Consider the following 23,033-nt stretch of genomic DNA (forward strand, 5'->3'; position numbering starts at 1 on the left):
CCCACCAAATCCAACAAAGCCTACACCTCCTGGATTCTCATTCCGAGAATACCGAGGTTATCGAGTGGTGGTGCCCTGCTTGCTGCGTGTTTGTGTAGAAGATCGTTCGGTGGTGAGCGACAACGAGTTTTGGTGGACGATTGGCTTGGCGTGCAAAGCGACAACGATAGTTGTTGATATTGACAAGAGCGAGAGATAAAGAGAAGAAGAGTTCTTCAAGAGGTATGTCTCTCGTTCCTTTGTTATTTATGATTAAAAGCATGTTGTAATTTGTTAATAGATGCATAACTTGTTGTATGATTGTGAATGCGATATTTCTGTCACAATGAATTTGGAACGATCTTGCTTCCGCTCATAGGTCCTTTTTTATAAGAGTTCCTTCAGTAATAATATGAGACTTTTTCTTCACTACAGTCGAGATATTTTGTTGCATTAACCACAAACCAATAAACTAAGATCCTTGGTTATCGTTGTAACTTAAGCATGTATGCAATGACATGCAATTGGATCATGCTTTAAATGATAACCTAAATGGTCTGTAGTATATGGATAAAAGAGGGAAACCTTATCCTGTTGACACTACGAGTGTGGCTCGCTTTGTAGATGTTACAAGTGTTGTAAAGTACTACAATTGGTCTGATCCTGACCATTCATGTATTAGACATGCGAGCGGGGATGCTCTATACAAAAGTGTTTGTATAACACTGGACCGCGAAATATTTAGTCTGGTTATATAACGTCGTTCATGACAGAGACTTTCCTTTCACTAGGATAACCATAGGTAACATGACCTTAATCCTTAGTGAGTTGGGAACTCCTGCCTATGAGGGTGGTCATTTCATTTGTATGGGTGCGAATGGCCAAATCGTCGACTCAAACCTACCACTTTGGGGGTTCGTCTGATTGGGGAGCTGGGAACTCAGCTACATCAGACGGAATTCACTCCTTCCCCGATTTAGGGGTAAGTAGATAAATTTCTCCCTTAAGGGTTAATTCTGGGACTTGAACAATGTGGTACCACACCTTCTCTTGGCCCAAGAAGGATTTACTCATAGTAGAACTATGATGTATTGTTTATTAAAGGAATCAATGGTACTTAAGGAGTTAGATGTAATTACAGGGGTAAAACGGTAAATTGGTCCGACTGTACTTACGAGCGATTTGTAAAGGATCATCATACTGTTGATTGGTTATATCCAATGGACACAAAAATATATCTATAGCGCGAAGAGTGCAGTTGTCGGTCTTTAGTGGAATGTCCGGTAGTTAACGGATGGTGGATATCGTGATTAAATAGTTTAGTCAGTTATTCACGTACCATTGGAGCTTCAAGCTACAGGTCCATAATGAAGAAAATCATACATGAGGATTTCCATGAGTAGCGGAATGATCGTTCCAAATTCCATTCATATTTGAACATACACAATTACAATCAAGAAACGAAAACTAACCAGTCATGCACAATACGAAATTACAGCATACTTTTAATAAGATCAAGGGAAAGATTATCATACCTTTGAAGACTCATCTTCAAACTCCCTCGACCACGAACGCTCGTTCAATCTCCAAGATTGCAACACATGAACGTTCAAACACAACGACGGCAACACAACACGATCAATCAGCAACCACCACACGAACACCACGAACTCAACGAACAACCTCTAAAACCTCGACTCGGTCGAGTTGAGTAAGACACCACCATAATGGCTACCTTCGTATTCTTGGTGTAAGAATCTAGAAGTGTGGGCTCTGTGTGGACTTGGTTAAAGGAAGAGACTAGAGGAATAATAATCATGTAAACGATTGAACAAGTGGGAGATGGAAGAACCTATCGTATAGGTTGATGCCCAATCGTCTAGCAAAAACTAAGTGATAATCATGTAAACGATTGAACAAGTGTGATATGACAGAAGTCTATCATATAAACAATGCCTAATCGTTTAGAAAAAGCTCCGTGATCGTATAGCAAATGCTCCACTATCGTTTCGCCAATGGCTAGTTGAGTGAACTATCGTGTAGTGTCACTCGATCGTTTAGTCTCTCTTCAACTGTTTAGTGAATCCTATTCACTTGATAGTCTTTCCGTGAGTACTTGCCGTGAATAGCAACTATTGTAAATCTCTAATCTTCTAAAATTAGGAAAATATTTTTTCTTTTATCTCACGGTTACCATGAAACCACCAATAACCTCCTACTCAATTGGTTATTAGAGAAAAAGATATAATTATCCAATAATTAATATTATTATAAATATATATGATAACCAACTTACTATATTATATTTATAACTCATAGTTTTAATATTTCATCTCATGAAACATATAAACCATAGTTTTTTTTTTTATTTCATGGTACTTAATGTAAATCTCATTTACATCAATCCTTCACTTGATGTATCTCATACATCACACCGATCATATCATATATAATCGAATTTCCTCTTGTCAATTTGAACATTTCAAATCAACACCAAGTACTAATTCTCAATTTGAATTCATTAAGCTACCAAGGGGACCTTATAGACCTGTAGCTTGAAGCTCTGACATTACGTGAATAACTGATTAAACTCTTTAGTCACGGGATCCACCATCCGTTAACTGCTAGACACTCCACTAAAGACCGATAACTGCACTCTCTTTACTATAGATATATTATGTGTCCATATCAACCAATAACTGTGCGATAACCCTTCACAGACCACTCTAAGTACAACTGATTCAATAACCATTATGCCCCTGTAGTTACATCTAACTTCTTAAGTACCACTGATTCTTCTAATGAACATAAGTCATAGTCCTACTATGACCGAGTCATCTCTTCCAAAGAGAAATTGTGGTCACTATGTTCAAGACCTAGAATCAGCCCTTAAGAGAGCAACCTATCTACTTACCCCTGCTTCGAGGAAGGAGTGAATTCCATCTCGTGTAACTGAGTTCCCAACTCCCAAACCAGAAAAATCCCCAAAAAGGTAGGCATGTTGAGTTGGCAATCTGGCCACTCTCACCCATATTAATCAAAGGACCGCCCTCAAAGGCAGAAGTTCCCAAAACACTCAAAATTGAGGTTATGTCACCTACAGTCGTTTAGGTGAGATGTAAATCTTAAGTATCAATGACATTATATAAAAAGACTAGTCATCTCGTGGTCCGGTCTTATACAAACTCTTTGTATATGATACTCCCGCTCACATGTCTCCACATGAATGGTCAAGATCTACCATCTATAGTAGTTCACAACACTTGCAAACCTCTATAAAGCGGGTCGTATCCATAGTCACCAGGATCAAGTATCCCTCCTTAATCCTTATACTACAGAAATTTTTAGGTTATCACTTAAGGCATGATCCACTTATATATCTCATAGACATGCTTAAGTTTACATACAATAACCATGGAGCTTTGTTTATTGGATTTGAGTAAATGCCAAATAAAATAACTCTTATTTATTCATAACAATGTGTACAGTTTACAAACTACAAAACTTTGAGAAAATTAGGACATCATCCCAACACATAAGGTCCCCTGGTAGCTCAATGGATTCATGTTGAGAATCAGTTTTTGGGTTAGTTTGAAATGTTCAAATTAACGAGAGGAAATTTGATTATATATGATATAATTAAATTGTATCAACTATATGATATATAATTGACTTAATGTATTAGATACATTAATTAGAGGAATTATTATTAAATGCTATAAAGGTGAAAAAGAACTATGGTTTATATATTGCACAAGACGTGATATTAAAACTATTGGTTATGAATATATTAATTATATTTATAATAAATCAATTATAGGATAATTGGTGGTTTTTTTCTCCCATAACCAACTTAGTGGGAAGTTGTGATCAGTTATGGTAACTGATGGTTAAAATGAAAATCGTTTTCATTTTTACACTATGCGATATTAAGATTTTGAGAATCGAACGATCAAAAGCATAAAATATACGATAGTTTGAGAGCATACACGATCGTGTAAGAGTTTTCTATATGATAGTAACTTATCTACTAAACCATCGAGTACACTGTCTATACGATAAACTAAAACCATCTCTCACTTACTCGATCATTTATACGATCTGCCAAATTCTTCCTTTCCTCTACCAAATCCTACAGAGCCCACAACTCCTGGATTCTCACACCAAGAATACCGAGGTAGCCTTCTAGTGGTGTCTTCTTGCTGTTCCAGGGACGGGTGGAGATTTGTTCTTGTTCGAGGAGATTACTATTCGAGTGTAGATTCGTTCGTGTTGGTGAACGATTGTGCAGTGAGTTCGAGGGAACGAGAAGAATAGTTCTTCAAAGGTAAGTTCGCTTGAACCTTAGTATTTCCCTTTTGAAAGCATGTTGTAATTTAGAGTTTTGCATAACTATTACTGTTAGATTGTAAATATGTATGTTCTGTCACAATGGGGTTTAGAACGATCTCGCTTCCGCTCACGAGTCTCTTTGTTAAGAGTTCCTTCAGTTACATCTAACTTCTTAAGTACCACTGATCCTTCTAATGAGTAATAAGTCATAGTCCAACTATGACCAAACCTCTCTCAAGCTAAGAGAGGGTGTAACGTCACATTGTTCATGCCTTGGAATCAATTCTTAAGAGAACATTTTATCTACTTATCCAAACGTTAAGGAATGAGTGAGTTCTGTCTAGTGTAGCTGTGTTTTCAGCTCTCCAATCAGACAAATCCCTAAAATAGTAGGCTTATTGAGTCGGCGATCTGGCCACTCTCACTCGTAGAAATCAGAGGACCACCTTCATAGGCAGGAGTTCACAACTCATTCAAGATTTAAGTCATGTCACCTATGGTCATCCTGATAAAATGTAAGTTTCTATTATTAACGGTGTTATATAATGAGACTAATCATTTCATGGTCCAGTCTTATACAAATTCCTTTGTATAGAATACCCCCGCTCACATGTCTCTACATGAATAATCAAGATCATATCATTTGTAGCACTTTACAACAATTGTAACATCTATAAAGCGGGTCGTATTCGTAGTGTCACCAGGATAAGGTACCCAGCCTTATCCATTTACTATAGACCATTTAGGTTATCACTTAAACATGATCCACCTGTATGTCTCTACGTACATGTTTAAGCTACATAAGATAACCTTGGATTTTAGTTTATTGGTTTGTGGGTTAATGCTACTAAGTGTCGAATAAAACATCTCATATTTTATTAAATAAATAAAATATTTGTATATTACAATTACAAACTACAGGACCCACGAGACTTAGGGCATTAACCTCAACAATCTCCACTTGTCCTAAAGCTAGTGGGATGTACAATATAAAAGTCACACTAATATAAAAATACACAGAAAATAATAAACTAGGGCATAATATGCACCCAGTACAAAATCTCCCACTTGCCTTAAACTAGATGTGGCTTGTCCCATAGACTCATACTCTGTAGGTGACCCTCAAACACCTTAGCTGTGAGGGCCTTTATAAATAGATCAGCAACATTGTGTTCCGAAGCTATCTACATGACGATCACGTCTCTTTCAATGCATAATCTCTCGAATGAGATGATACTTCCGTTTTATATGCTTTCCGCACTTGTGATTCCTAGGCTCTCGAGAATTAGCCACAACACTACTATTATCACAATAAAAGGTGATGGACTTAGACATTTTGAAACCACTTCCAGATCAGTCAGAAATTTCCTAGGCCACACAGCTTCCTTAGCAGCTTCACAAGCTGCTACATACTCAATCTCCATAGTAGAGTCAACAATACACCCCTGTTTAGTGCTCCTCCAGACTACTGCCCCTCCCCTCCATTAAGAGTGAACACTGATCCTGATGTAAATTTTCTAGAATCCTTATCAGTCTGAAAATCAAAGTCCATTATCCTATAAGAATCAGATCCTTAGAACCATACACGAGTATGTAGTCCCTCCACTAATACAGAAATTGGATTACGTGACGTTTTTCCAATGTCAAGTAAAGGGTATACCTGACGCTCATAAAAGCATCGAGTATTCGACTGTCAAGTATAATGATAACTTGACTCCGAAAAAATATCAAGACATATGTTTCTTGATACAATTTTCGTGTCAAAAAAGATAATACACTTGACATTGGTGGTATGTCAAGTTTATTGATTCTAACATTGATTACGTATCATATATGATAACTCTTGACATTTTTTATTTGTCAAGTATATGTTTTTTTTTTCCAAATTAAATACCCCAATTGTTATTCTCATTTTTTGCCATGTATTTCAACAATACAATTACATCAACTAAATAAACATTATACATTTAAGATCTATCAACTCAATATATTCACTAAAAATTCCATATATTAAACTATGACCTTGCATATGAACACTCCTCACAAATTACAACAATATTTCTCTTTCACATGTACAAGCACAAAATAAAATCTCAACTATTGCTTCTGTATACAAAACTCAAATTTCAACAAACACAAAAGTGACAAATTGTTTAATAAGTAACCTTTCAACAAAGTACATTATTTGATCTATATATTGAAAGGTCTAAAGATCGAGAACTAAGGGTCAGGCAAGCCATGTTTTAAGCAAGTCAACCTACAAAATGGAATAAATGGGGATAACCTCAAATTTCAAAATATAGAAATAAGTGTTAGGATATAACAATGATAAAAAGTCACGCACAAAGAAAAATGTACATGATTGGCTTACTTTATGTAATGGAAAAATATCATACTCGAAACTTAAAAAATATCTACAACTTAAAGTTAGGGACTTACCAGGATTTCATTCATTCTCTTTTGACCATATCTAGCCTCAGGATGAACAATTACCTTTCGCTGCAAAAAGAAGGAAGATGGGAGAGATTTGAGAAAATATAATAAAGAAAAAGAAGATTATCAACAAATCAAGCATATGCTAAAATTTTAAATAGAAGAATGCTTTCCTTCAACTTTCACAACTTTCAAGCGAAAACGACTTGACACAGTTGTAATCCCTCTATAAAAGCAATCAAAGTGCATCTTTATAGAAAACTAATACAGGAATTAATGAGTAGAAGAGAATATTGGAAGCCCAATCTTATCTACAAGCAATAAAAAAATTTCTTCAAAATTTTATTCACCAAAATAACCAATTAACTTCAAATAGATTACCCAAAGTTTGATTCGAATGCCACTTCAAAACTACAACTAAGTAATCCAACCTACGAAAAGTTCAATAATAATGGTTACAAACCCAAATTCCAGTAACTATGTAACAATTCCAAAAGAGTTTCAAGGTCTTAATACTTATCAAAATGTCCAAACATCATTAACTTTGCTGGACTGTGGCTCCAATCCCTTGAAATCTTTGTATTGAACATAAAAAATTGAAAATAACTAAATTATTAGACCAATACTTCAATGGGTAACAAAGAACTATTAATACTAACCTCTAAACTTACTAAAACCTTCCCAAGATCGGTCTCAAACCTATTGGGCAACAACTCAACTCCTTCCAAGACTTCAAAATCAATCTCATCATCAAACATTCAAACAAGCAAATCATTAAAGAAGATGCTACAGATTCTTCATGGCTAAGTCCTTGCCTACAAGAACCTTGAATTGAGCCTAAAGCAAACATCATAATTTATTTCTAGTCCTAAAATATAGCCAAAATAACAAATTCATACAAATACATCGGAATGAGTTTAATATTAGGGATAACAAGATAAATGACAAATTATAAGGTCTCGTTTATAAATATGACAAACTGAAATCAAATTTTGAAATATAGCAAAGGAAAAATCTTATAAGTAGAAAAATCTAAAAAAATATTCACACTATATAGCAAAAAATTTCAGAGGTGTTATGTACTTTTGAAACTTTTTAATATAAGTGTAAATATTTTTAAATATTTTTTTTTATAATCCAAATAGGTTCCATTAGAAATGTAAAGATTCTTTCGTTTCTAAATTAGCTTAACCGACTAAATCTTTAATGTAGAAAACATTAATTAAACAAACCAAACTAAAAAGTTGAAAATAAGAAAACATTAAAAATCAAAAAACAAATAAAATAGAAAAATGATTGAACCTTCGCACACCAATAGTCGATTGATATGTATCCCATTTGAATTGAGGTTTTATACATTTATTAGCTTGAAAAAAAAAACTAAAAAATGAAGTAAAGTAATCAAAGAATTTACCGTAATTCAAAATTCAAAAAATAGGGGTGATTTTTTTTGGTGGATCTAATATGATTTATTGATATATAGTGAAATATAGGAAGGGGAGATTTAATTATACCGTAAGTGAAGATATTCTCAAAGGCAATTTTAGTTTTGACCCTATTTAATTTTTTTTTTTTTTAAAAAAGGTTAATTTTGGTGGATCTAATATGATTTATTGATAATCAAATTTAGTTACCCATCAAAATTTGAAATTCTAATTAAATAGTCGATTTTTTTGGGGGAGAATCAGATTTTATAGTTAAATAATCTAATCTAATTAGATTGTATCGTAAGCATAATTGAGGGTATTTTAGGATTTTGAAAAAGTTTGAAAATGTGAAAAAAATGGCCCTTTGCTATATTTCAAAATCTCGATCGATTTTGTCAAAATCCTAAATGAATCTTCAAATGCAGCTATATATCACAATTTTCTTCAATATTACAAATCGAGCCTAAAATGTTCAATCCAAACATGAATTTTGAATTGTACTACAATCCAAACTCATTTCATCACGGCCTCCAAAATAGCCTTAGACATTTGTAATTTAGTTTAGAAATTAGTTAGTGTAATTTGTAAATTACCCCAACGTACTCTCGTTTAAGAATTATAAAATACCCTACAATCAGAATCCAAAGGTAGAAATGAAATATTTCAAAGCGTTGGATTATAATAGTAAACTATCCGAACATACTTTATATAGTTTAAATTTAAAATTTAATGAAACAATTGAATAATATAGCTTATTAATTACAAATAGGAATATAAATTGAAGTGGAACAATGTTGCTTTCTATCTCAAACAAAGAAGAAGAGATTAGCCATAAAAATGATGAAGAGAAGTATAGGCAGCAAGGCATCAATTTTGACTGCGGTATTTGGCGTTGTTACTGATATAGGTAAAACATCAATGGTAAATTTCATGCCCATGTTGCAATGGTTCCCATCGGTGCAGATAAAATAACGACGGCCAAGACGATTATTTTGTAGGGTTAAAATTATTGAAGGATCGAAAACTATTCCCTGTTCTACACATTCATCAAATTCCTTCTCGGATTTTGCTTCAGCATAAGTGTGAGTCTCGTTGGCTCTGGGTGTGAATCCTACATTCAAAAAAGAAAAAAAAAAACAATAAACAACAATTATGTTCCATCGAACCATTTATCGGTTGTTTCATAACGTTTTTGTTTCTCGTTATTGTGTTCTTGATTCAGCTTTTGAAATACAGATATATCTAGTAAATTAAGATCCCGTTTAGTAATTATTTTGTTTTTAAAAAATTAAGCCTGATTTTCATCTTTATTAAGTACAATTATTGAATTCTTAACCAAATTCTAAAAGCAAAAACAGATTTTTAAAAACTACTTTTTTAGTTTTTAAAAATTTGACCTGTTTTTTAAATCATTAGTAAAAAGAAGAATTTTAGAAGCGGAAATAGTGTGTATAGGCTTAATTTAAAAATAAAATAAAAAAATAAAAACCCAAATGATTACCAAATGAGACCTAAGTTTTAAGAAATGTTTCTAATAATGTTTAGAAAATATGCACTAATGAATAACAAAAAAAATAAATAGGTTAGAATAAAATTTTGGCCCTTGTAGTTTAAGAATGGTTCAATTTTAATCCATGTATTTACTATAAATCTTAAATTTAGTCCCTAATGTTTGTTTATTGTTAATTTTTTCAAAATTTTTTTATTATATATTTACATTTTCAATATAAGTTTAGAAACATAATCACATATTGTATTTTATTGCATAAAATTTATAAATTACTATTTAACCAACTTTGATCAAAATTAATTTTGATAGACTAAAATTAAGATTTATTGAAATTACATAAACTAAAATTAGATATTTGAGGGTGACTAAACTAGAAAAGCTCCCAAGTGTAAGAACCAAAATAGTATTTCGATCAAATAAAGATGATAAAAAATTTGTATATATAATTCTAAAAACTACATTCTAAAATAGGTTCATAACATTTTTTATTTAAAATTTCAGATGAACATGATACAAGAAATGATAATCCATATGTCTTTTTTTTTTTAATTAAAAAAAAAAACTAATTGCATTGCCACACGAGAAACGAGAAAGGAACATTACCAAACAAACCCTTAAAAATAGTTAATAATAATTATTATTACAAAATAAAAGTAGGTATTAAGAGTTTGATTACTTAGCCTATCACCAACGAAGAAAGTGTTATTACGAGCCCATTTAGAGAAGAAGGTAAGAGTTGGAGGTAAGTTCCAACCAAAATCACCTCCAACCTCGTGGTCGATAGCAACAACAACGTGGAAGAAAGTTCCGAAAAGGAAGAGACATGTAAGGGAAGCCATTGTTCTACTCATTTTTGTGTTTTGGAATTATAAGATAAGAAGAACATAAAAATAATGGTTTTAAAGAAGTTCATTTGGATGAAAAATGGATAGACATACAAATTTGAATATAAATTATTTAGAATGCCATCAAAAACAACAGCTGCAAACTCCAATTTGAAATTGCCAATTAAATTGGGTTGTACAACTTTTAACATGTGATTAATTAATTCATTTATATATTATTATTCACCAACCTTTTTTAACCTCGACCAACAACTAATTAATTTAATAACTATTTTCTGAAAAAGAACTTCTGATGCAGATAAGGTCTAATTAAAATAATAGGGAGAGATGCATATAGTTTTTTCTTTATTTATAAATATAATCAAATATAGGAAAGAACCAATTTATTAATAAATATTAAAAAAAATGCGATATTTTACTGATAAATAGTATTAAAATATTGATAGATGTCTATCAGTGACATTGATAAACAGTGTCCAGATATTGATAGACGATGGTATTTTATTATATGTAAAAATATTTTAAAAAATTTTGCCATTTAAAATAATTGTAATATTTTTTCTAATCTACAAATATTTTTCTTTAAAAAAAAATGAAAACTTCAGCATTAAATAATACAAAAGTCTTTAAAAAAAGAAAAAAAACAACAAATAGAAAAGCTAATTTTAAAGACTTGGTGAACGTCATGCTTAGCAAAAAATGCATATATTAAAGTTGCGGGTGAAAATTGTCATATCTTGAAATATTATATATCCTTCCGTAATTATTTAGATTTTTATTTTTATTGTTTTGAAAATTGTGTTTGATTTTCTTATTCTTGGTTTTCATGTGTCCTAATTAAATATTTGAATATTTGACCAATTTTTAAAAATTAAAAATAAGTTTTTTGAAATATACTTTTTTTTTTGTCAATTTTCAAATTTTGGCTTTGATTTTGAGAACACTTATAAAATATAAACAACAAAACATATAAACCAATATTAGAATTGGTGTTTGTAAACTTAGTTTTCAAAAACTAAAGTTTTGTTTGGTAATCATTTTATTTTTTTTTTAAATTAATCATATGGACACTATTTTCACCTCCAAATTTCTTCCTTTATTATCTATTTTTCACCAATAGTTTAAAAAATCAAGCCAAAATTGAGAACTAAAAAAATTAGCTTGCAAAAAGTTATTTTTGTTTTTGGAATTTGACTAAGAATTCAACTATTGTACTTAAGAAAAATGCATACTGTCGTAAAAAATGTGGATGAAACATGCTTAATTTTCAAAAACAAAAGCAAAAAATCAAATAACTAAATGGTTACTAAATAGGGCCTAAATGGTTATCAAACGAAACCTAAATATATATGAATAAGGAAAAAAGGGTATTTATAGTATTCTTAAAATAACAAAAACTAGTTAGTTAATAAACATTTCTAGTCGTCTCTCAATTTTCATGAAAGTAGCTATATGTAATTCCTGAACTTTAGTTGATAACAATTTAGCTAGACCATATACTTTTAAATTTGTAATAATTTAGTTACTTAACTTTAATAAGCAACAATTTATAAATTCTTGTACTTTACAATCGGTAACAATTTAGTTCTTCTTATGAAAATATTATTAAGATCTAATGAAATTTTTTATACATGTAGATCGATAAATTGATTAGAAATCAAATTTATCTATAAATTATTAAGACTAAGTTGTTACATGATAAAATTTGAAACTTAATTTTGATGGAATTTTTTTATAATAGAGACTAAACTGTTACAAATTTAAAAGTATATATATAGATCAAATTGTTACAAATTTGAAAATATATGGACTAAATTGTTACAAATTTGAAAGTATCTAGATTAAATTGTTTCTAACTAAAGTTCAAGGATTAAATTTACTAGTATAAAAGTGTACATACCAAAAGTATTTTTTAACCAATATTTAGGGATTGTTTGAATTGACTAGAAAAAAAAAAACAATTTTTCAAAAAGTCGTTTCATTTAAACACTTTTAATTTTAAAAAAATGTGTAAAATAAAAACACTCATGTGTTTAGTTACACTCCCAATATATTTTTATATACAAGTTTGTTTGGTTTGTTATATACTAAAAATAATTTTTTATTAATGTCAAATCATTATATATAAATGATGATTATTAAACTCTATGAACTAATATTTTATAAACACTTTCAATGCCCAAGTATTTTTCTTTCATTTTGTTTTCCAGCATATGATAAATCTAATTGGTCATTAGACTTATTCGTTAAGAGTTGGTCGTAGGAGATAATGGATGAAATTGGTCGATGGAGTTGGTCCCGAAGCTAGTCGTTAGATATGGTCATTGTTGAAGTTAGTTATCGGAGGGGACATTAGACTTGGTTGCCTAGGTTGTTTGCCAAAGGTGGTCGCTCACTAGAGTTGGCTGCTAGTGGTGGTCATTAACAGTGGTCGGTGTTGGACCAGCATGACAACCTTAGAGGGGTGAATAGAGTTTAATTAATTTTTTTTCTTAAAGTATGCTCAATTTGATCTAATTAGATATTTTAAAATTAAATTGATAAAAACTCTAATTTATGCTAAATAACAAGATTGATAAAAATTATGTAACAATATACTCAATCAATCACAACCAACAAAAATTAAGCAATTAAACTTAAATGCAAGAATAACTAGGAAAGAGATAGAGAAGAAGACACCGTGGTTCGATCAAATACGACCTACATCCACTTTCCTATGCGCCTCTTGGGACTTTGATTAAAAAAATCTTCTTTTGACTCTTTTCACGGATGAGAGTCGAACTGCACCTTGCTCCTTTTATGGGTTTAAGAGCAAACCCGATCATTTCCACGGGTTAGAATCCAATCGTTACAATGTTTTGAAACCTTAAATCACCTAATGAAACTCTCTAAAAATAGTGGGTATACAAGATTGAGCCCACATACTTTGATCCTCACAATACAATAGCAATTTCTCTCAAGAATAAGATGAAAAAAAAGAAATTGAAAGCTCAAACAGAGAGTAACGATTGTGGCTTTTTTTTTTTTTTTTTTTTTTTTTTGCTAATTTTGAGGATTGTAAAATGTGAAAAGTTGTTGTAGAAATTTGGAGAAGAAGGTGGTTAAGTAGAGAGAAAAAATTTTTAGAAATCACATTTAATTTGGACCATTAGATTTTGGGGAAAAAAATCAATGGTGGAGAAACTAGCCGTTAGACACAAACAAAATATAATATAAATTCTTTTTCTTTTGAAATTCTTTTTCTTTTTAAAATCAATCAAAAATAAAAAACATACCATGTATCAAAAACTAGTTGTTAGACACAAACATAAAATAATATTAAATTCATTTTCCTTTTAAATCCATTTTCTTTTTAAAATCAATCCAAAAATAAAAGACATATCATATGTCAAAAGCTGGTCGTTAGATACAAACATAAAATAATATTAAATTCATTTTCCTTTTAAATTCATTTTCTTTTTAAAATTCATCTTCTTTTTAAAATCAATCCAAAAATCAACCGCCCACTATGTGTCACTTCTCCATTGCTCCAAGTGGCACCTTTCAATTGGTCCACTTTGATGAGAAAACTTCTGCCACGTCATCAGCTCGAGATTTTTTCATTAGACTTATTTCGGTGGTATCTTCTTCGTTCGAACTCCGATTTGAGCGATTCAAATTGCGCTGGAATCGTTGTTTCGAGCTCTACACAATAGATACTTCAAAACACTCAAATTTTTAATAAATAAAAGTTGGTTTGTTATTATCAAAATATTAATTAATTAATTAATCAAAATTAATTAATTTGAGGTTAATGGCCAAAAAACCAACAGTCGACACCAAAGTTGATGGGGTGATTGCTGGAGGTGGTCGTCAAAGGTGGCCACCAAAGTTGGTCATCGATAGTGGTCACTATAGTCAGGGGTGGTAGCCGAAGTTGATAGTGATAGAGTAAAGAAGCAAAATGTGGAAGCTAACAAAATCATTAAGTACTCTAATTACACTTAATTTGAGTTCAAAGCATGCTAAAAACAAATTTTCACAAAAGAGGGTTTCTAAAATGTATACCTTTGTGGATTCCCCTTTGATCCTTGTTGAACTCCAAACAAATTTTGACAAGAGGAACTTCTCTACTATTCTCAACCTTGGATTGAGTAGCGGAAACTCTAAATTGAGCTTAATTGAAATAGAGAAGAAGAGGGTTTAAGGGAGTTTTAGAATTTTCGTGTTCAATATCTTAAAATTTAATCTTTTATCATGTAAATACATGCAAGCACAACTTACTTCAACTGATTGACACTGAGTGGATATGTGTACCATCTTGGATCAATCCACTTAAGCCATTTTAAAACTTGGATTTTCCCACCAACCATTTCAAATTTAATTTAATTTAACTTAATTAAATTAAACTAAAATTTATTTTTCTAAAAAATGAATTTTCTAAATTTGAATTTTGATTTAATTTAAATAATTAATTAATAATTTAATATCAAATATTAATTTAATAAAACATCTCATTTAAACATGAATCCTATTCATGTGGCCAATATTTAAATCAATACTTAAATATTTTAAACTCTCCAATTACGTTTAATTTTGATAAATTTAAACGTTTAATTGTATCGAATATAATTATCCAAAACCTAAATTGAATTTTGAACCTTTCAAATTCAACCCCTAATTTAATATCAAGGTGTAATGTTTTACGAGCTAGTAGAGGGACTTTATGAACCTACAGATCATGAGCTCCAACGATTTGAGATTAATTGACTAAAATCTTTAAACCGAATTAATCAATATTCGTTAACCACCAAGACACACCATTATAGCTCGATAGTTGCACTTTCCTCATTGTAGATATATTTCTGTTCACTTGATTTAACCATGATCAATAAGACAATTTTTCACAAGTCGTTCGTATTTACAGCTAGGTCAAAATTATCGTTTTACCCTTGTAAATATATCGTGCTCTTTAAGCTCCCATTGATTCTCTATTGAACAATTGGTTTATAGCCCAACTAATAAAACATGTCCCTCTTGGTCATGAGAGGGGGAGCCTCTTTATTCAAGACCAAAAATTAGTACTTAAGGGAACAACCTATCTGTTCACTCTAAAACGAGTAGAGCGAATTCCATTTTGCAAGACTATGTTCCCAGCTATCTATCTAGTCTTATGCATATCAAAGGATAATCCTGAATAAACAGGAGTTCATAGTTAGCTCAGGATCAAGATCGAGTTATCTTAGGTCATCGAATTGAAATGGTCAGTTTTAATAGTAAACAATCGTTATAAAGAAAAAATGACTATTTCATGGTTGGGTCTTATACAAAACTCTTTTGCATAGGTTTCCCCCACTCGCATGTCTCCACATGAACGATTTCGGGATCACATCGTTTGTATCAATGTGCAAAGTAAGCCGCATTCATAGTGTCCCCAGGACGAGGTATCCAATCTCATCCATATACTTCTAAAACCTTTTTGGCTATATACTATAACTTGATCCTCTTTTATGTCTCTACATAAAGTTACAATATTCATACTATAGCCAAAGATTCGTTTATTGGATTTTATACCATAATGCAATTTCAAACTCAATAACACTTTTATTGAATAAATCCTTCAATAATACTTTTATTAATAAATAGAATATGTTTCCATGATTACGAACTGCGAGTTTTAGGATATTTCCAACAGGTGGTCGCTATCGCCAAAGATGGTTGTTGGAGTTGGCTGCTAGAGTTGGTGGTGGTGGTTGCCGCAGCTGGTCATTAGAGGTGGTTATCGAAGTTGGTGGTTGTGGTCGCCGATAGAGAACGATGGTAGCGGATGGCAACCATGGTAGAAGTGAGGTAGATGAGTAGTGAGAGTATTTTAGTATTTTGATGTATATACAAATTAGGGAGAGATTGACCATTAAACAGCCAAATAACATTGTCTAAAAGTTGATTTCCAGTGTTCCTCTAAAACCAACCTATTTACTCATTTTCACAAAAACTATTTTGAGTAGTTGCCGAACACTCCAATTTGCTCTAAAATGTCTCTTTTTCAAAATTAAACATTTGAAAAATTAAACTAAACACACCTTTAAATAAAAATTCATTTAAAGACTATCCTAAGACTATAATAATCACCGCTGGCTATAGTAAAAGCTATTTTCTAATCCCCAATTAACTACCGTCAACACTATTTAAAAAACTTCATTTGCTACAGTATTTACTATTTACTATAGTTTTTACTATTTTACATTTATCATTTTTTTTTTTATTCTTTGCTACTATGTTTACTATTTTCTTCTCAAACTAAAATAGTTTACAACTCAAACACAAACTATTATAACTCAAACTAAAATAATCTACACGTCAAACACAAACTATTATATAACCCAACTATAATAATCTAGGACTATAATAATCAATTGCTTACCCCAAACGTCCCCTATGTTGTTTTCATAGAGTATTTATTTCTCTAGACGTCTTAAAAATCATAGTTTGTAACGGTGAAAAACTATAAAAAAAAAATATGATGGATTAGGAAGAAAACGTCCAAGTGCTTTTACTAAAATCTCCTTCAAGGAGTTACAAAGCTATGAAGTAACTAATAATTTGTAGGCAATAACATAAGCAATACAAGCTTATTCTATAATTATGGAAAGGTTAAAATTAGATGAAATAACATAAGGCAAGGAGGGGTAAATTCAAAGTATAAACATATGCTTTTTGCTTGTAAACTTGAGAAACTTGAGTTAGTTGCATGTTTTTTTTTTTTTTTTTTTTATGTGAGAAATATTTTTTTTTTTCAGTTCATTATGTGCTAATTGGATGTGTACTTGCATGATGATTGGGCGGGAAATTGCATCTGTATATAATAATAATGTTCAAACCAAAAAATAAGTCAAATATTATTACAAGGCCTCGAGATTGAAATAACCAAAAACTTATAAAAACCTCAAAAGCGTTTGGAGATTCAAAAGGTAGTCGAGACACGCTGATGATAAGTGTTATTCTGAAGATAACTATTTGCTTTGCACAAATTGCAAGCAGACTATATCGATCGTCTTAGCATGATACAATGACTAATTTTGGTAGATTTATAACCTTGAATTACTTGAACTTTGCAGAACTCTTGGATACTTGATCTTAACTCAACTCAAGGTCAAAATAAAAAAAGACATGAGAGGTCTTCAATTTGGAATGAGATACTACAAATGAAGAAACAAGTTGTGATCTATAGACTAGCAACTTAGTGTCTCTCCAAAATACAAAATAAAATCAAATAAATACCAAATATTTGTTGGAAAAAAAAACAAATAAATACAAAATCAAAATATTTGTCAAATTTAACTCAATTCATTTGTTACTTAACCAAAATCTAACCTAAGTCATTCAAATAAAAGAAACTACAAATTTAGACCTTGTTTGGTAACCATTTCGTTTTTTTGTTTTTGGTTTTTAAAAATTAAGCCTATAAATACTTCGTCTACCACTAACTCTCTTGCTTTGATATCTACTTTTTATCTATGTTTTAAAAAATAAGTCCAATTAAAAATTAAAAAAATAGTTTTTAAAAACATGTTTTTATTTTTGAAATTTGGCTAAGAATGCAACTCTTCAACTTAAGACTGATATAAATCATAGTAAGAAAATGAAAGAAAATAGGTATAATTTTCAAAAACCAAAAACAAAAAATGAAATGGTTACCAAACGGGCCTTAACTTTCATATATGTTAAATTTGTACATGAAAAATCATCTAATTTGATGTTTCAATCCAATTTAAAGTTTCTAACCATAAATTTAATCTACATAATTAAATACAATTCGTATGTTTCAATATTCATTATAAATATCCAATAAAATTTTGATTGAATAACATTAGGAACGATTTGGAAAAAGAAGAAGCACGACATGAGGACACACAAATTTTCGATAGTGAATTACTTGACTTGATAGATGGACCGAACACCCTCCAACTAAAGCATGAAATCAATGTTGAGTGAATTAGGATGTATTTGAAATACATTTTCAAATGTTTAATTTAAAAAATAAGTCATTTTAAAAAAAAAATTAGAATTTTTGATAATCGTTTTTCAAGCGTATTTTAATTAATTTTTATAAAAAATATTTAAATAAAAAAAAGTTTTTTTAAAAAAAAATATATATATATTTTTTCAAATCAATCCAAACAGTTTAATCTTGAGTTAAAGAACTAAAATTCGAGAATTAGGAGGAGTAGTTGGACATTTTTGTTGGATGTTTTTTCTTACCGTACTGCCGGATATTATATTGTTGTGAAATGCTACAACATCACATAAGTTATTGTGCAGAATGCTATAATTAAAGACCTAAATTAGTTGTGAAATTTTTTGTATTTCAACACTTCAATTAATCCATTTATTTCTTGTCTTCATTGTTGCCAAATTTTAGTCCCTAATTTATAGACGGTTAAGATTTAATTTTGGGCGGTTTTTAAATAAAAAAAATGAATTAAAATATTTACAAATATAATAACATCATCAGTGGTAGACATTGATAAACATCTATCAGTATCTAATAGTGATAGATGATAGTGATAGTCTATTAGTGTTAACCAATGATTGATGATAGTAATTTACCAATATTTATCATTGATACACTGTGACATTGTGCTATAATTAAAAATATTTTAAGCATTTTTTCTTTTCAATTTTCTTTTCATTGTCTAGTGTGATTTCGTTAATTTATTAAGATCTAGGCCATTAAATTAAATCGCCTTAAAATTAATTATTGTTGGACTCGATTTCAACGAATTTTATGCATTAACTAATTTCATGGCAATTAATACCTACGATTGTGAAATGAAATTTTGCACAAAGTTTTTATCGCCATTGATGGAGAGAAATTGGTTTACAAGTTTTTGTGAATTTGAGTACTTGAATGGTTGAATGCATTGAAAGGATATACCAAAGTAAGCGTAACTCAACTGACATAATAAATATGTTAGTGATTACAAGTTCTGTAGCTTAAATCTTCTAGATTTGTTGTACTTAAAGAAATTTTCAAAAAATGTTGGTGGAGAAATTTTTTACAAAATATTTTTTCCATGAAGATTTTGCTAAGTTCGAGGTGAAATCACATCATTTCACAAGTAGAGAAAGGATCTCTACGAGATTGGAAAGTGGTTCAATATAAGTTATTGCAAGAGTGCCCAAACACAAGGATATTGCTCTATATTGTTCAAATGCAAAATTTTTTGTCGAGAGATATTCACAGGTGGAGAGAAAATGGAGGAATTTCACAAGAATTGGAGATCGAAATAAGATGCGAGATTAAGGTTGGGAATCAAGATAGGACTAAGGTCGGAAATATAATCTCCATCCCTGTCTTCGTTTAGTCAAGGAGAAGAGATCTCTTCATACTTTTTCTCCCATTTTTCTATGTGATTATGGATTACCATTTCTACTTTTATCCAGTATAGATAATAATGAAGCGTATAAAATCTCGGAGAAATTACAAAGAATAACAATAAAATAGTCAACCTCATAAGTGGGTGCATAAGATGTCAATGGAAAAAAAAAAAAAAAAAACTAGCTTCATATATTGCTATTTCCAATAATGCATTGAAATAAGAGTTATTTTCAAATATATAAACTAAACCAAAATATTTATATATATATAGCAAAATGTTACTGTATATCATGATAGACACTGATAGACTACTATCATCTATCACTGATAAATATTGATAAATGTTTATCTATGTTTATCACTAATAGACTATAATGTTTTGCTACATTTAAAAATATTTTCAATAGTTTTCTCATTTAAAATAATTTTCCTTAAACAATTGACTATGGGTTAAACTAAGGTGGCTAAAGAAATATATGTATATATAACCACTCTATATTAAATTCCATTTCTTTACATGCATTCAGAAGCAGCCACATGTTTTGTTTACAACTTGGCAGTGTGGAATCTATTCTTTGCTTTGTTTTATGGTTTCAAAATAACCCAATTCATTATTCAAAATTGGCAACTCTTTCTCCTTTACCATTTCTCCCCTTAATTTCCTCTCTAAAATCACCACCTTTTATCCTTTGATCTTCTCAATTCTAAAATCAAATCATTAAAAAAATGAGTAAAATTAACTTCCATCTTCTTCTTTGGGATTCTCCAACATGTTCTCGTTGTCGTCGCTGTCAACCACCAAGTCGGAGGCGATTTCGGTTGAAATCTACCACCAATCTTAACCTGTTTTTTCGAGTGGGCTTGTAATAGGACTTTCTTCGCCAATGATAAACTCACTAATTGACTTCTCATCTCTACTTTTCTTTTTATTTTTACATAATTAATGTTTGAAAGTTAAATGAATGTATTTGATTTACGAATTTTGTATAAAGAAACTAAAACTAAATAATTATTTAATCAAATGTAAGATAATAACTAATGTAGTCATAATTAAATTTAATTATCTAATGTATTGTTATATTGATTAATTATTTAATCACTTAAAAAATCATTAATTGAATTTTTTAAATAAACATCATTTAAATTATTCTATTTAACTAATAAAAATAATTAAATAAATATTGATTAATTAAAATATTAATAATTAATAATAAAATTTTATGTTAAATAGTTAAGATAATATAAAATATAAATGATAAATATATTAGTTGAAAATTATTAAGTTTAAATAATATATTTATATTAATTAGTTAATTAAAATTGATAATAATAATTAATTAATACTAATTTATTAATTAATCAGACTTTATTCATCTCAGGCATTAAAAAAAAATCCTATAAATATGGAGGGTACTAAAAATTCCATGTGATGATTTTAGAGTTCGTTGGATAATAATATCATGGGTTTTAAAAAGTGAAATCCTAGGAAACAATATATATATTAAATGTCTGTTTGAAATCTCATGGCAATATATGTGAAACAAAAGATGTGATATTAAAATCCAAGTCAAGTTTATTTGGTTTTTGAAAATTATGATTGTTTCCTTATAACTTCTTTACTATAGTTTTCATCTTTCCTAACTAAATACTTGAATTCTTAGCCAAATTTCGAACATATAATAATAAGTTTTTGAAAATTACTTTTTTTGTTTTTCAAAACTAGGTATAGTTTAATTGTAAAACATACTTCTAAAATGTAAATAACAAAACAATTGATATCAATAGGTGGAAGTAATGTTATATAGTGCTTAATTTAAAAAACCCAATGATCATCGAGCAAGACTTTAGTTTTCTAAAACTTATTTTTTTTCTAAAATTCAGTTAAAAATTCAAATATTTATTTAGGAAAAATGGAAACAATGCAAGGACGTCATTGTGAGAAAAACAACACAATTTTAGAAAATCCAAAACCAAATGGTTATCGAATCAAATGTGACCCAAATTTTTATTTTTGTATCTAATAAAATCCTTGAACTTTCAACTTAGGTGTATTAATTCATTAACTTTTGAAAATAAACCTAAAAAGACAGTAAAATCGAAAGTTCAAAATCGATGTCATTAAAATTTCATGAGCCATACTAAAGACATAATCAAGAATTAAGAGGACGACCTATTAGATAGTTTTCAAAATATAAGGACCAACTCGACAATTACATAAAAATTGAAGGACTAAAGTAAGTTTTTTTCCCCTTTTGTAAAAATAAAATCAAGAGGGAATGAGAGTCGTGACATTGCTCAGCCACAATCTGATGCAGATTATGAGGGATGCATCCCGCCAGGATTTGTTTCTGACTTCTTATGGCCCGTTTGAGAATAAAAAGGTGAGAATGGAAGATGATATTCTATTATCATGTTTCGTATAAATTTTAAATTCTGAGAATGTGAATATCTTATTCCAAGACATTTCACATTCCCATCTATGGAGGTTTTCATAACCACCAAATAGATGAGTTTTCTCCATTTCCAATCGCTTTTCTCTCTCTTATTTTTTATCTTTTCATTTTATTTGTTTTTTTTTTGTTGATATTGGTTAATTTATTTAATTTTTATAAATATATTTAAATTAAACTTATAATTGACATATATAATTAGTTTTATTAATAATAATGCTAATATAATAATTTATCCTATTATTATGAATTAATATGAAAAACCATAATTTTTTTTTAAAAAATATGAATAACCATAATTATATTTTCTTAAATTTTTTTTTTGGTAATATATATTAAAATCATAAATTATTTATTAATTTTAAAAAATATTAATTAATTAACCAATAATAAAATAAGTTAATTTTGTTCAATTAAATAGTCTTGTACACATGTACTTCCCGTTTTAATCTATAATCATAAGTAATTTTTTAAAATTAAAAGCATTGTTTAATGACTTTAAATCAATTAGTTTATATCAACTTCTTTTATATATATATATATAAGGCTGATAATTGATATTAAACAATTAGTTAATGAACTCTTCAATTAACAAAACTACTAAAAAAAGAAAAGAAAAGAAAAGAAATATTTAAATTAACTACCAATGTTTTTTTTAATAAAACTTAATAATAAAAATGTGCAATAAAAAATTTA

General features: G+C 29.6%; 1 protein-coding gene across 1 annotated transcript; it reads right to left on the minus strand.

Moving 5' to 3' along the window:
* Nucleotides 1-8,977: 8,977 nt before the first annotated feature.
* Nucleotides 8,978-10,532, minus strand: LOC120075277 (umecyanin-like). The gene is made up of 2 exons (XM_039028498.1): nucleotides 10,358-10,532; nucleotides 8,978-9,282 (listed from the first exon to the last, which is right to left on the minus strand). Exons 1-2 carry the CDS (start codon nucleotides 10,530-10,532, stop codon nucleotides 8,978-8,980), a joined length of 480 nt encoding a protein of 159 aa, XP_038884426.1.
* Between the last annotated feature and the right edge of the window lie 12,501 nt (nucleotides 10,533-23,033).

Source organism: Benincasa hispida, chromosome 4 (genome assembly GCF_009727055.1).
Source record: "Benincasa hispida cultivar B227 chromosome 4, ASM972705v1, whole genome shotgun sequence".
Classification (NCBI taxonomy): domain Eukaryota; kingdom Viridiplantae; phylum Streptophyta; class Magnoliopsida; order Cucurbitales; family Cucurbitaceae; genus Benincasa; species Benincasa hispida.

What these genes read in the sequence shown, in the direction of transcription:
- LOC120075277 (XM_039028498.1), bottom strand. Translation starts at nt 10,532, where the DNA reads ATGAGTAGAACAATGGCTTCCCTTACATGTCTCTTCCTTTTCGGAACT. An exon ending in CTTCGTTGGTGATAGGCTAA is followed by an intron (nt 9,283 to 10,357) that starts GTAATCAAACTC and finishes TTTTGAATGTAG; the next exon opens with GATTCACACCCAGAGCCAAC.